Here is a 15825-nt window from a genome sequence, read left to right on the forward strand (position 1 = left end):
ACAGATTAATCATAATTAGAATAAACCTGTTATTTCTGTTATTTTGGTATCCTGCAGGCAACAATGCTAATAAATATAATTTAAAATTGTATATGCTGATATACTGCAGCTGTCGGGTTATTTGAGTATCAGATACGTTTAGAAGTCATACCAAGCTGGTGTAAGAGAAAGACAATTCAGAGCCAAGGTGAGGTTTTTCTGCTGATTTTCATCATTGCATGTTTAAACATCCTTAAACGTGGTGTATTCACACCCAGCAAAATTAAATACATACAGTAGTATCACAGCATGACAGGTCTACTCCATTAGAAAATAATCAGCTGCATAAATGAAATACAATATGAGGCATAAACATGAAAATGGAGCCAAATATTTGCACATTAAAAGATTATTTACAGGTCAATATCTACAAAACTAATCCCACAACATACTGCACACTATTCAGTGAAAACTGCAAAGTGTACTGTATGAAAATGAAAACAAGATCAGTGTAAGAATTTTTTTTTAGTTTTCCCTCTGAGTTACAAGCAAGAGAGGAAAGAGCTGATGTTAAGCTTTTACATTTCTTTTAAAGTAAAGACGTTACAACTTCACTACATTAAAAACACAAAAAGGATCCAAAACAGGACTGAGGTATAAGCAGAAATGAAATAACTGAAATAACTTGTACAACTATTACAGAGAAAGATTATCAGAGTAATACAACAAAGCGGCATAACTCAATGCATGTCCTTTTCAAGGCCTTCACTAGGACAGTGTAAACAGGTAGAGGAGAAGCAAAGAGAATAAATGAGAAAGGGTTTTTATGCACCCTTGGACAAACAATTTGGAAATCTGGCAACAATGACACAACACAATAGACACTTTTACAAGTATTCTCATGCAATAATGGAGTTTGACGTAAATAATTGATCCTGCTGAAACAAAAAGCTGCAAATGCTGATAAGTCCAAGTAGCCATAATGATTAGTGGCACAGAAGCATTAAAGGTAAGTTTTTTTTTTCAGGTTAAACCTCAAAAGTCAAAAGAGCAAAGTTGTTCAGGCCTGGAATTCTATATATAGTATTAATGGTGTTTTTCATTTTTAACTTCCTACTTTTATGGTTTTCTCAGTGGGAATTGTTTTTTTTTAGTAGTGTTAGTATTTATACAGATTAAAAAAAAACATCTCAGATTTGGTAATGCTCAAACAACAGCCCTTTTGTGTAGAAAACACCTCCTGTTCAGATTCCTGTTTGGATGGTGGTACAAAAATATTGATGCAAGAAGCACATTTCAATTTCAAAGACAGCAACATGTAAATTCATGTGCACACAAAAGCACGTGCAGGCAGTCCAGAAGACAGGTCCAACAGTAAACATTAGAGGGTGCCATTTGCAAATGCTTTCATCTTCTCCCCTTTTTTCTTTTCAAAGGAGATAATCTTCCTTTTACAGCTCGTCTTCATCACATAACATGTCATTCAAACTAAAGAAGGTAATCTTTTCAGGCATACCAGAACACTGGCAAAAGAAGATGAAGAAGAAAACAGCATGCTTGTTTTTATATTTAAATTTAAATGTAAAATAAATCACCTTTGCTAATAATTTGTACAATCCATCAGCCTTAGGGCTCATGTGTCCACTCACGCATACCAACAGTCAGATTATTGGATGACAACAATCAGCAGCTTTTTGTCTTTGACAAACCCCAGAAGTACATTGTTTTGGGATAACAGACAGAAAAGGGAACTGATAGCACTTAGAGACGCATGGAAACACAAAGTTTTGCTTATAAATATTTTAAACTCAGGGAAAAGAAGGGGAGAAATAATGTATCCTCATTAAGTTTATAGATGAAAAAATGATGACTACAAGGATACAACGGCAGTGACGAGATGTAAACAAGTTCCCCTCGGAAAAATGGCAACAGTGCAGGAAATGACAGTAAAATATGAGAGGACTGAAAAGTGTTCAGTTTGAACCATTAAAATTTGATCCACACCTTAAACTGGTCCACTTCTGAGGTCACACAAACCTTGTGCTACCATGTCTGAAGGTTTTCATTAAAGATGTAATGCCACTTTCATAAATACTTTAATTCAAACTGAGATTTTTCAATTTAATAAAGGAGCTCCAGTGTCTGTGTTTATCTTTTCTTGTTTTTCTGACATTTAGCTGAAAGCATTTTTCTCAGAATCATTGAAGCAACGTGTTTCATCCTTCCATATCCTTCAAAATAAAGATAGTGGTGAAGACAAAGATTAAATGCATTACCTTGATTCTTTGAAAGCCATGCCACTTCATCAGAAAAGTTTCAAATTAGTTTTTTTTTTGCCTTTTGTCAAAACATTGAAATGACTGAAACAGTTTACTTGATCACATTTAAAAAAGGTCCATTTTCTCAAAGTTCTGGGCAGAAGTAAAATAACTTGGGAGCCAAACAGCATACACAATGTCCCATATTACTTGATTTCATCAATGCAAAGATGTCTGTTTTTTCCAGTCTTTTTAGAAAAGCAAAATGGGTGCAAAACAAACCAAATAAATGCCACTTTCATCTGTTTTGTGAGGAGAGAAACACTGTAAGTCATACCACCTTCAGAACACAGTAAGCTCTTGTTGCGTTACCAGGCAGTTGATTAGGTTGGCACGGCAAGGTCAAGTTAGACATCCCTTGTGGAGACTAAGAGTTTTTGAAGTAGACTTTGATTGTGTATGTGTTTTGATTTGTGCAAATCACAGGCTCAGATGTGAACTGCAGGTCCACTGGGAGCTGTGAGAGGCACTTGAGAGCCACAGTCGTAGTCCAGTTGAGCCATTCGAGAGCGGCTCATTCGACTGTGGGAGTACGACCGTCTTTCCGACTGTCTGTCTCTGAAACTCCGGATGTAACTCTGCAAACACACACAAAATAAAATAACTCACAGGGAACTGTTAACAATAATCAAAGTTCTTCAGTATGGATTGAACTAGCCTCGTCTGAATACTTTGTTCTGCGGTGCAAACCACTACAAATTGCTGACTAAAACGATGGGTCAGTGGAAAACAAAAAAGCCTTTAGAAGTTAAAAAAACAATTGTAACAAGAAAACTAGCTCTAATTTCTAAGACGTTGTGCAACAATAGGGAAAATGTGGCTTCCTAAATGTTTTTGATTGTTGTTTTTTGTCCCACTGAGGTAAATTATTCACTTTAAAAACGTGAAAAATAACCTAGCTTGTAAAGGACATAAACTTTGCTTTATTCAGTGTAATAGAGTCAAAGATCTTCATTATTTCATATAACATATTACTACAGAAAGTGTAATAATAAAAAAACGAAGTATTACTTCACTAAAACCAGTGATATACATTTAATAAAACAACATACACTCGAAGACGGTATTTAATTACAAATAGCTTGCACTGGGGCAAAACTTTTATAACTGCTTATCAGTTGAGAATAATTTATTTTATGGCACAGTTTAATTTTCTTTCATCTTCAGACTGAAACAGTTACGTCAACTTACGGGAGACAGCACATCTCCATCAAACCGCCTTTTCGGGTTGGGTTTCCGGTGGTAGCCAGGTTCTGTCTGAGAAGGAGGAGGAGGGACTTTAGGTGGTTGGGAGCTCTGGGTTTGGTGATGGGGGTGGGACACTATCGGGTGGTGGTACTGCGGATGATGGTGGTGATGGGTGTGGGCCTTCTGCTTGAGGGCAGTCTTCTGGTTCTGTCGTTTTTTCTTCTTCTTGTTCTCCTTCTCCTTTTTCAGCCTCTCTTCTCTTTGTCGGATCCTCATGAGCTGGACCCTCCTCTGCTGTCGACTCAGAACCACTTGGGGGTAAAAAGAGCAGAACGAGAACAATGTTTGGAAGGAAGGAAAGAAGGAGAACAATGGATAATCAGGAAGGTGGGACAGCATAACAAAAAGGCAAATGAGACCACTTTAATCTAGAAACAAATGTAAGTGATTGAGCCGCACATTCAAAATGACTGACAAGAAACAAATAATAATAATTTTGGTGATTTTATTTTGGGGGGGTGGGGGGCATTTCAATTAGTTTTTGAACAGTAGACCTTTTCTCCAAAAACGTTTGACAGTAAGAGCAATTTATAAAAATGAAAATGAAGAAATGCAGTTACCGTTTTTTTCTTTCTTCTCATTTTTCTATTCAGTCAATTGGAAAATTAAAAAGAAAATCCTCCCTGCGTGTACTTGTACAGAGTTGCTCAGTCTCCTGACATATTGTGAGTGGGTGAGTGTGTTCTTGTTATTCTAACACCCTCCCCAGCAAAGGATGTCCAAACCCCATCTTGTCTCACTGTCCATTGATTAACCACATGATAATTTGTTGGCTGTTCAAAGCTGCTTTGAGTCACTGGTTTTATATTAATACGGTCTGCAACTGAAGGGATGTTCATTTCTAATTTGTGATGTAAAAATGTCCTCACATATCAGTAATGCTGCATAGGTCACAGTCGCCTTGACTGTGTTTGTGTGGGTGGGTGTGGATGTGTTGTGAGGTCTATTATTATTTCTTTGTGCGCGTGGACATGAGGCACCATCTGCCAGGGAAACTGTTTAATAACACTCCCTCCTTTTCTTTTCCTTCGCTCACCCCACTTCAGGGCCCTCGTTTCGCATGCCTCTGTATGTGTGTGTGTGTGTGTGTGTACTCTGTAATAGCTGTATATATGAGGGCTCACATAAGCTTTATCCCCTCGGGTGAGGACACTGGGATAGTACCAACTTATTTTAAATAAACGAGAGTTCAGAATCGACCCACATGATCACAGAAGTACAATATATCTGTAAGGCCTATCATTGTTAAGGAAAAAAGAAGCAAACACAAGTCAGTGTTTGAGCTAATTCATTGATTTGTACAAGTCAATATCCGGCATGCTGTTCAACCAAGTGACAGATGATTTACCTCTTTGCTCCACTCGGGTGCCCCTGCTTATCCATTGTGCCCCAGTTTATTACCCTCCCCATGCCCATCCCCCAGTACACCTGTTCCCTCATTACTCCATCCACCCTCAGAATTACCCCTCTATTTTATTTTATTTTATTGGTTAGAACTGTTTGTCACCCTGTAAGGGCACTTTCAGCAGCTGACTAATGTATTCATTTATTCTGTTATTTAAATGATGTAGTCTAATGTCTGCCTCATTTGAATCAGCTGCAGGAAACAGTAACGTTAATGTTTCTTCGCATTTCATTTGTTGATCATGTTTTAAACGCAAGACAAGAAGTAAATACGTGTAACCCTGATGCGTTGTTCAAGTCTCTTTTAGTATCATTATTTCATTTTCTTTTTTATCTGTTTCCTTCTAGGATTTCTTTCCAGTTCGCGGAATTACTTTCTACCCCCAAAATAGCACTAAGAGCTTTCTCTAACTCTTTGCCCATGTCTTCTGTATGGTAGCCATGGCAGCCCGCTGTTAAATCCCATTATTTGAGCTCATGTGTGACTTCTTCTATGAAACTTTGTTACTGTGTGCGCCAGCAGAGATCAATTCTAGTGTGTGTATGTGTACAAAAATGAAAAGGTTAGTGAGCAAAAGACTATGGCCCAGTATAAAGATGTCTTTCTCCACGTTTGATTGAATGTGGTGGTTGTGTACATTGTGTTTGTGTGCTGCATCTATGTACTATTTTTTGCGTGTGTGTCCAATTGTGTGTGCGAGCTCGCCATCTGTGTTGTGGTTGCTTTCAGAACCGATTAAAGCTGTTTCTGTCAATAACAGATTCTGGTGAAAACACTAATACTGGTGTGTTCAGACCCTTCCTCCCACTAAGAGCAGATATACATCTACTCGCACAGTCTTCTGCTCCTTTAATGGTTTCAATTTCTAAATCAAAAAGATTGCTATGCAAAAGTCAGGATTTATTTTACCAGCTTGTAGTGAAATCAGTACTGGAACAAGTTTCAGAGCCGAGACGCCATCGAGTTCCACACTGTTGCAAAAGCTTCATCTGGTTATAAGTTTATTTTTGACACTAATTAAAGACTAGCCTTAAACTTAATTTTAATGATGTTACACGGTATATTAAAAGCTTTCACTTAGTGAAAAAGATCCCTGGGCACTATCATAAAAAACCCCTAAGCATTAAAAACAATTTTAAAGGATTTTAAATGAATAAATAAAAATTAGCTGCAAAAATTTCAAATTATTACTTGAAATAATTCTGTATTCTCTTGTCTTTTTTTTGGGTGTTTTTCAAATTATGCAGCATTTTAGTGACAGTTCTTCTAAAAGAAATTTAAAACACCAGCCTCAACAATAATTTATTTTCCTTTTATTTTCAAGTGTTTCAAGCATCACAGTGTGAACTGAAGCTGGTTAAAATTTGTGTATCTGAAATGACAATATGTTTATTATTGCTTTAAAAGTACTCCTGCACATATGACTATATGAAGCACAGTTTATGCCTTTATTGTATCTCTGTTTCAGTGAATCTATTATTATCTGCTGGCTGTGGTAAAACATGCTGTTTGGCAGCGTTCCTACTTATCTTCTTTTCCCCCCTTCAGGGATTTTATTCTTGGTGCGAACTTTACTGAGTGAACATCATTTTTAAAGAAAAAAAATTGAATTCCCTCATCTTCATGTTTCTCAAAAGTAATTTTTTTTCAGCTTTGCTGCTCTTTCAGTGTGAATAAAATATGTTTCTAAGTAACAGCCTATTATGAGGAGAAAACCTGAACACTTAAAAAGATGAATGTTGAATGTGTGCATTTTTTCTCTTGAGGCAGGAATGTTAAAGATTTGATAAAACATTCTTCTCTCCTGAAATGTACATTACTGTTCTCATTTTATGGGTTATATCATAAGGTGTTCTTATCATAAAATGCAACACAAATGTTGTAATTTCCAAACATTTTGGGGAAAAAAAAGCAAGCAGTATTTACACTCCCAGGCTTTAGAAGTTTTTCGAATATTAACTTTTGTTACTATCACTTTTAACAAAAATATATTCATTTAGAACGATCCAAAAACATTTCTGGTTATGTTTAGTCAACTCTATACTTAATACTAAAAATAAAAATTAGCTTTAATTTGTTTTCAATTTAAATTTTCTTCCAAGGGCACATTCCCAGAATCCAGACATTGAAATAGCTACTGAATGTTTATCACAACAATCAACTTTCTTCATTAAAGAGACTAAAAATGTTATAAACTATTGCCAGACAAAAATCATTTTGTGTGTATAATAAAAAACAAGGATAAATAAGCTCACAACTCACATGACTCCATCAGCAGTATTTAATGGGTAATTCTGTGACCTGTGCATTACAAAAACCTAATGATAAGGATTAAAAAAAATAAAATAAAATATCCTCAAACACACATCAGCAGTTATATCAAAATTACTACTGTCTTTTTTTCTTTCTTTTGCATTTTAAATGCAAAAGAAAATAAATCCTCTCCTGAAAATGTAGGAAGAGTCTTGTTGACTTGCTTCAGTGTATTTGAGGAAAAAAGCCAGAAAACAAAACCTAATTAGTCCTTTTTTCACTTGTTGAGGATCAGGTCAAGGATTTCAGATCAAATTTAATGGGAATAGAACATGTTTTATTATGATAACAGGGAACAAGTCAGTAGTTTGTAATCTTTTAAGTACTGTAATTTTTTATAAGTCTGCTGAAATTAATTTGTGCCACAAAAGCTAAAATCCCATATCTCATAGGCCTATTATGAAATAAAGTCTGAAATGTTATTTTGTTTATTGACCTGCCCTTGGGTAAGTAGGTGAGCTAATGGAATTGTAACTACACTTGCACATAATGATTATAACCCATTATGCTTTGGGAAGGCAAGTATACACTCTAGGCTTCCTGTTTTAGACACTAAGGCAAAATTGATCTTTTTATTACTATCTAAGCTGCAAGCACTCACCCTCTGTGTGAGAAAATCCCTCTGCGGTAACTTTCCATTGGATCAGCACTCCAAGGAGCGTTAGGACGGGCCAGACCCCCAAGATGACCCATGTAAACCAGCACACTGGCTTCTTTGGTGCCACCTGCAATATATGTGGACACATTTTTCTTAAGTTTTATTGTGTAAAATATAGTGAAGTTACAGGATTCAATCAGCGAACTGTTTTCAGTATTTTTCTGAGCTTAAGGAGTATATTTGACAGTAAAGATGATAGCCTTCCTCAGTTCATCCCAGCTTTTTTCCCCCCCAAGTCTTTACTTGAAATGTATTATTTTAACCAGTAAACACAAACAGCCCTCAGTGATAAAATTAAAAGTATTCATCTTAAATCTATCAAGTAAAAAATAGACTATGTGAATTTTTCTCAAGTATATAAACAAATCTTTTAATTTAAGCTAATGTGTCTAAAATTATTGGTGTTGAATAAATATCAGTGATTTTATCTGTAAGTCTACAAACTTGTCAATATGTTTTTGGCTCTCAATTAAACATGAACTGAAACCTGCTTCAAGGTGACTGGTAACGCTCTCCTCCGCAAAAACAAACTTAGAAACTCAAACAGAAACTTATGCGGCTGTCCTCACCTTGAGTCTGTCGTAGATGTAGTACACCAAGGAAGACAGCTCAATAAAATAGTCCACAGTGACAGTGATGATAGCAGAGCCAAATGTTGCCGTGGAGAAGGTGACGAAGCAGCGCTGCCACTGAAGAGTGAGGACAGCAAACAGGGTGCCAGAGCCCAGAAGAATACCCAGAGGAACCCACACGGTTCTGGGGTGATAGAACTCCTCCATGACCTGAAAGAGAGGCAACCTTCAGGGTTAATTTGGTTTTTTCCTGTTTTCCATAGTTGGTAATTTTATGTGGAATCGTTGTTCAATATAAGGTAAATCTGCAATAACTTGAAACAGTGAAGTGACAGAAGCTTGGGAGTTGTTGGTTTTGCAACCAACAACCAATCAAATAAAGTATTTTTAAGTTCAAAAAGCAACTTTTCAGTGTTAGAAATGTAAATTTTTGACTCTACCTGATATTTCTGCCTCCATAACAGCAGTTTTGTGGTAAAATCTGTCAGGGTCTGATGGGTTTTGGGTATTTGTATTACTTTTCCATAAGCTATGATTTTTTGGATACACTGCATTTGTTTTTCTCTGTTTCAGTTTATTTTGAGATCAATTTGTCTTTTGCACCTCATTTAGTTTCTCTCCTGACTCCCTTGAGTTCAAATCCATGTTGGCTTTCTAATTGCCCTGCACCTATAGTTTATTGGTCGATTACTCCTGTCAGTTTATTGGCTCCTCACGTCTTAATTCTTTGCCAGTTTATTATTATAACCTTTTTTTCTACATCGAGACTTACTCAAAATGCTTTTGGTTTCTTATTCTGCTGTTTTGGTTTATGAACAACCAGTACCAACAGGACATTTTGTTTGCTTGAGAGTGTACAAAATGAAGCTTTGTTTGCTTTTTATTCTCCTGCTGCTGGTAAGCTTCCATTTATATCCTCACCTTCAACAATTACACCAAGAGAGGCTGAGCACTATATATCCCTGGTCCTAACAGAGATATTAAAAATAACATTATGAGGAAGTACATAGTTGCATTAGTATCAATGTTCTGATTAATGTTTTATTTCTATCCAAAGGTATTTTAACATGGTTGTTATGGGATGTCAAAGCTTGAGTGCATGATCATTAGTCAATACTGCCGCATCAGATAGAAATATAAAGATAGAAGTAATCTAAGGAAACAGATACATTACCACCAGTGATGCCACTCCGACCAGCAGGCCTAGCAGCAGGCCGACCATAAACAGCCCAACACTGCGGACCAACATGGTCACGAGGCCACACAGGGTCCCGATCCCGAGGCCAATGCCCACGGACGCCTCTACACTCAGCTGAGTGTCCATCACCCTCTCCTTGTAGCACAGCATGAAGATGACTACAGAGCCAAACATTAGGCCTGTGAGAAACAACACGGCCTTGAAGCATCGATAGCCTGGAGGGGAGAAACAGAACACCGTGAAGACAACATCTGTGTAGCAATTTGATACTGCTGCAGTTTGTGTACAAACACGACTGAGTTTACACCAAATAACATCTCAATCATAATGAAATCAAGCACAAAAACACTTCCTCTGAAACAAGGGAAAAGCATTACACTAAAAGCTTGCTGGGAACATTAGCAGCCTCCAAAAAGAAATGGCAGTCAGTCACCCACACACACGACCGGTCATTTTATTTATTATTTCTTTCCTGAATACACTCAGTTTGGACATTTTGAATGAAACATTAGGTGATGTTTCAAACAAAGTCACGCATAATTCATCAGAAGCATTATCTCCTAGGACAATCATATAGTGTCCCCACTAATGCACAAAAACACACCTAATGGCTTCATTATTATCATCACGTTAATAAATCATTGCATCCATCTCTGGTCTGGTCGATAAATACACTTCAGAAAGATTTTGGTTTCAAACTCCTGTTTTTTCCCTCCTAACTCAATTTTGAAAGCCTCAGCATTTGTCTGCACTAGAACAAAAAGTCAATAATGTAAAACACTAAAAACTAATCTGTAAAAAGGGAGGCTGAATAAGTGACTGCATCACTGTAACAGCTTAGGAAGAGTAGGGTTATTCAGTGACCCCTAAAATCCTCCATTTAAAACCCTTTTTAAAATAAAAAACATTCATTCTGTTGTTTGATGCTTTATTTTTTCATTTTTACCTGTATTTTCTGTTTCCTCCATTCTGTTTGATGATTAATAGTAGACTGCTTTGTGAGTATTTAAAACAATTATTGAAAGCATTTTTGTTTTTAACGGAAAGGATTGCATATAACAAAAATTCTGTATTATTAAAAGCAAGAAATATCCCTAAAAACCCTCAGTAGGAAAAAAAATGGAAGTTTGCTTTCCCCATGTAGCGATCATGGGACCCAATAAACTGACTTTAAATTATTCTAAAACAGTTTTAAAATATGATAATAATTGCACAATGAAAGGTCATCCACATTCATTAGTCAAGAGGCAAGATGAAAAGAACAGCTGCTCTCTTCTAATTTCCATTTGCCCATCATATGCTCCCTTCTTCCTTTTTTATTTATTTTGATCTATTTCATTTGATTTAAAACACAAAAAACACTCGAAAACATTAGTATCTGAGCTTATCAGCAGTTCAGATCTCCTTGGCCTTTGCCTTTCTGTTTATTAATGTTTGCCTCATCTTTTTTTTTCTCAGCATCATCGTCTTCCTCTCTGACTGGTCCCGGTCTCGAGGGTACCAGACCTCAGATTGTTATCTTTGTTTAATCAGGCATCACACAGCTGAGCAGCACAATGCTCCCCCTCTTATCTGAGCCAACGTCTGCGCTCCTCCCTCGTGACCAAAACTTAATAAATTGGCATGCTTCTTGTACATTTCTTTTCTTCCTCTCGGTTCAGTTTTTATGTGCTTTCCTGGATATCTTTCAGTCGGGATGTTTGTCGAAGACCACTGTGCTCTTTGCAGCTGTTTGCTCTTATGTGATGGTATGCCTGAATGCAAACAAGTCTGACGTGGCAGATTTCAGCATTTCCATAAAATCTACCACCATTCTAAGCATTTGTTTGGCTACCAGCTGCTAAAATAAATCTCCAACATTATTCTTTAATCAATCCTTAAATTAATTTTTATCGTCCACCGCAGAAAGGCAAAGGCAGACGATAATGGCTATAACTGCGATTATTAACTTAAACTTTTGTGTGGTAGTAACCAAGACTAATCCCCAAAATATAATATGAGCCCTGAAAAATTAGACAAGACCTTTGTTTAAATGTTGACATAAAAAATTTAGAGTTAACTTTGTCTTTTTGTTGACAATTTGCATCATATACCACTGAATGGGCTTTAATTCAACTTTTAGGATATAATCAACAGATGAACAGCTACAGCTGATTAACTTTTGGACTCAACCCAATTCAAGATGGACTCCGCAGACCTTTAATTTGATTTATTTTGCTTCTTCTTTATTGCCAATAAAATCTGGTCCTTTTTCTATCCTTTAGTCTTTTTCACTCTGTTCTTTATCCCTCTAATTGTTCCACTGCTTCCTTCATCTGTGTTTATATTCCATCTCCATCTTTTGTTCCTTGTTGCTTTCTTTATTCTTCCTCCATCCCATCTGTTCATCCGGGCTTAATCACGTAGCTGGCCTTCCTTCCATTTTAACTCTGCCTCATCTATTGCAACATCCCTTCTCATTTATTCTGCAACTTTGTGTTTCTGCATGGATGGAAAACTAACTTTTTTCAAAACACGATCAAAACACGAGTTTTATTTTTTTTTAATGAAAATACATTTATCAGCGGGAGTAATTCATTGTCAAACTGATCACCCACAGTAATGTGTTAATGTTCAAACATGACTGAGGGTTTCTGAGAAATATTAACAATATGCAGTCTCATTTGCACAGCAGTAATTATGGCACTTAGTGTCTGTTTCTAGGAAATGCTGTCAAACAACAAGAGAGACAGACAGACTCCACGGGGCTGATGTGCTTCTGTTTCTGGAATCAGATTATGTCAGTCTGCTTCTGAGGTCATGTTATATGATGATGTTGATTAATTTATTCATTTATATGTCTATTTGTAACTCATTTTTGATTATTATAATTGTTCAATCAAAAAGACTCTTTAAACAGTTGTCCCTATTTTACAGTAGATAAAACAGTACGAGAATATTTTCCGATTGAAGTGCAAGTGTTAGTGCATGTTGTCATCTTTAAAACAAATAAAGATTTAACTCAACCTGTTTCTAATTCAGAGCCAGACGAGGATGTTTTGCCTGAACTTATTGAATGTTTATGCTGTCTGCACGCTTCAGTGAATCTGTCTCTATTTGCATGCAATAAGTATGCTCAAATATGCAACACATCACTCATCAGTATTCATACAAGAACATTATACAGTGGTTGTCTTCTTAAAACTATATATTTTCATTATTTGGGTGGACTGGAAAAATGTTCATAATATAACCCAAGCAAATTCCTGGCTCTTTTTTTTATCTACGAGTTATCACTGCTTTAAAACTAAAAAAACACATTTCTTTTGCATTCTTTCTTTAAGATTATATTTTAATATATTCCAGATACAGTAAAGGCAAACTATGTTGAAGAAAACGTTTAATTTTCCCAGTGATTATCTTGCAGGCATTAAAGTATGCTTCCTAACCATGAACAGTGGCAGTCAACTTGCCTCGTGTCTAAAGCCAGTAAGTATGCTGCACCAAAGTGCAGTCAGCATTTGCATGGGAGTTTCCAAAGTGGCTGGAAACCGTTGTGGGTGTTCTCAGTTTCCTTGCACAAGTTGTAGTGTTGTGCATGTGTTGCCTGTATTTTGAGCACTTTCAAAGAAATTGCAAGATGAATGTTATCTTTAAATAGTCACTAATTTAACATGGGCATCTGGAGCCTGTCTCAAATCCTCAATATAGTTGCTGTAATTCTAGAGTGCTAGAGCTGTATTTTTTCATGAATTGACACATATTTATTAACTTCTTTTTGCTACTGTCAGTAAATGTATGAATTTGTGACTTGACACTGTGAGCATTTGCTAAATTAAATATCCATGCAAGTGTTTGTGAACAAAACAAAACAAAGAAACCCTCTGGTGATTGCTCAGTGGTGGCACAGAGCTTCTCTTCAGCTTGACAGGAAGAATCCTCCTTCAGCTCTCCTTATCACACCTGCATCACTGTCTGACAGGTGTACTGCCCAAGTTAAACTCCCTACATGCCGCCATCCCTGAAGCGGGTCACAGCGGCACGAGTTGAGTATTTGACATTACTCAGTGTTGGCCTCCCTGCCTCACTCGATATGTTGAAAAAATAATGAGTAGTGGCATTTTATCACGCCCAGTTGAGTAATAATAGGTCTGTGATGCCCTTAGATGTCTGGGGGAGCATTTGCACCACACTAATGATGAACCTACATTTTAGTTGTTTTCTACAACTCCTACAGTCTGTGTGTAAATGTGCATGAGGCACAGACTCTCAGTACAGGTGTTCTGAAGTGAGTGGGTAAGATGTGAGCAGCAAAATAATGTCCAAGGCCTAGAATACAGTTTTGCAAGCCATGCACACACAAATATATTTAAAATTTGTCCATGCAAAATGCATCTGCATGGCTTGCTGGTCACAAATACTTAGAAGTCAGTGACACATCAGCTATAAATTAACCTATTTCTCACAGTTTCCTTGCAATGTTTAACTGTCAGCTAGTCTCCAACAGTTGCAGCCAAGTGAAATACTGGCTTAATAGGTTTGAAAAGTACCCAGCAGAGTGAATTATTGAACAAACCTTCTTGTTAACATTTAGGGCTTTTATTGTGTTACTTGTCTGCATTACCTTGGTAAACATTTAGTTAGTTTGGCACAAATCAAACAAAGAAGGAGCAACACATATTTTACCAATCATTGGGAGATGAACAGATTGAAATAGAGGATAATAAGAACCGTTTTTTGGTTTTCTTCAACACTTAAAGATGTAGAGCTACTCTAGCATACTGCAAGTGAGATTAATATAAATAATTCAAATACTTTGCTTGACGATGGAAACTGTTGTATGATTTTTTAGAATAAATGTGTGGTTTTGATGTGCATGTTATGCTGTCACACTTTACATTTCCTACAGCTGCTGCTAAACCTCATGTAGCCTCAGAAAAACAGAAGGTCAGTAGTTAGACATGTCACAATAATTGGTGCTTTGTTTGAATTTTCTTTCATCATGTATTGATTCCAACATTCAGGAGTGACTTAACATTCAAACTCATTACTGAACACTTAACTGCTACTTATGGTGCAATAAAACCCAGTTTCCACTCAGAAAGATGACTAGATTTAAGGAAAGAACTTGCACCTTGATGTCTGAATGGACTCAGTCATACCTTTCACAGTTTCCATGTTTCCTGCTTTGTTGCTTGCAAGGGATAGATTTACACAAGATAGATTAAAGTTTCTTTTCTATACTGATGAGCTCATTTCTTACCGAAGAAGCAGTAGATGATCCCAAAGAGGCAACACATGGAACAGACCACAGAGGGAACAATTTCATATCGCCTCTTAATCTCCTGGTCACACTTTAGCTCCATCTCAGCCAAACCCAACAGCTGGCTGGTGGAAGTCATGATGACTGTAGTGGAGGGGGCAAGGAGGGGTACAGGGTGGATGGGGTGTGTAGGAATTCCTGGATCAGTGGGCGTCACCCATGGAGACGTGTCTGCCTGCAAACAGGATGCATAAAGAAAAGAGTGATGGAAAAGTGTTTAGAGTTGGACTGAATGAGACAAAGAAAGAAAGGAGGGAGCAGTTATTGATTACTCTCTTTAAGTACTCAGCTGCGAGCGCTGACCGCACGGTGATCATACTTCATAACTTGGACGGGGGAGGCTAGCGAAACTCATACAAGTACTGCTGAAGATGGAGCGCAGAGTAACTTTAATGTTGAGTTTGCCAGCAGTCGGTAGTGTTTGACCAGTTGCAGAAGATTTGCAGCACACAAATAATAGTTGCCATAGAAAGCTCAACAGAATTCATTTGCATAAATTTGCATTCCGTGGGAAACGTGTAGCACAAGTGCAAGGACGTGGCGGCCTTTGAATTTGTTCTACGGGAAAAGAACAAAACAAGTAAATAATTTGCAACATATTTACTTTGATCACCCACTTTAAACAATGGAGCAGCTGTGATAAAACTAAAACTATACAAGAGAGAAATTTTGTACAATCTATCAAAGCTGCCATGTTTACAGCTTTAGAACTTTATTAGAACCATATGAGGTTTTCACCTTCTGTGAATTTCCGCCATCAGCTAATAAAATGGTAAAGTTTTTACATATGTTTCATAGAGTTTACGTAAAGACATGCAGTACATACAGAAAG

The 15825-nt window shown here is 36.9% G+C and overlaps 1 protein-coding gene across 1 annotated transcript in view; it reads right to left on the reverse strand.

Moving 5' to 3' along the window:
• Window positions 1–191: 191 nt before the first annotated feature.
• tmem198a (transmembrane protein 198a) overlaps window positions 192–15825 on the reverse strand; it is a 30051-nt gene continuing 14417 nt past the window's right edge. Inside the window, exons 2-7 of the mRNA XM_017423922.3 lie at window positions 14934–15168; window positions 9668–9906; window positions 8491–8703; window positions 7865–7988; window positions 3489–3796; window positions 192–2875 (exon numbers count right to left, since the gene is read on the reverse strand). Coding sequence (XP_017279411.1) covers window positions 2726–2875; window positions 3489–3796; window positions 7865–7988; window positions 8491–8703; window positions 9668–9906; window positions 14934–15072 — 1173 coding nt within the window. The 5' untranslated portion in view covers window positions 15073–15168 and the 3' untranslated portion in view covers window positions 192–2725. The remainder of the gene's footprint in view (window positions 2876–3488; window positions 3797–7864; window positions 7989–8490; window positions 8704–9667; window positions 9907–14933; window positions 15169–15825) is intronic.

Source organism: Kryptolebias marmoratus, linkage group LG6 (assembly GCF_001649575.2).
Source record: "Kryptolebias marmoratus isolate JLee-2015 linkage group LG6, ASM164957v2, whole genome shotgun sequence".
NCBI classification, from domain to species: Eukaryota; Metazoa; Chordata; class Actinopteri; order Cyprinodontiformes; family Rivulidae; genus Kryptolebias; species Kryptolebias marmoratus.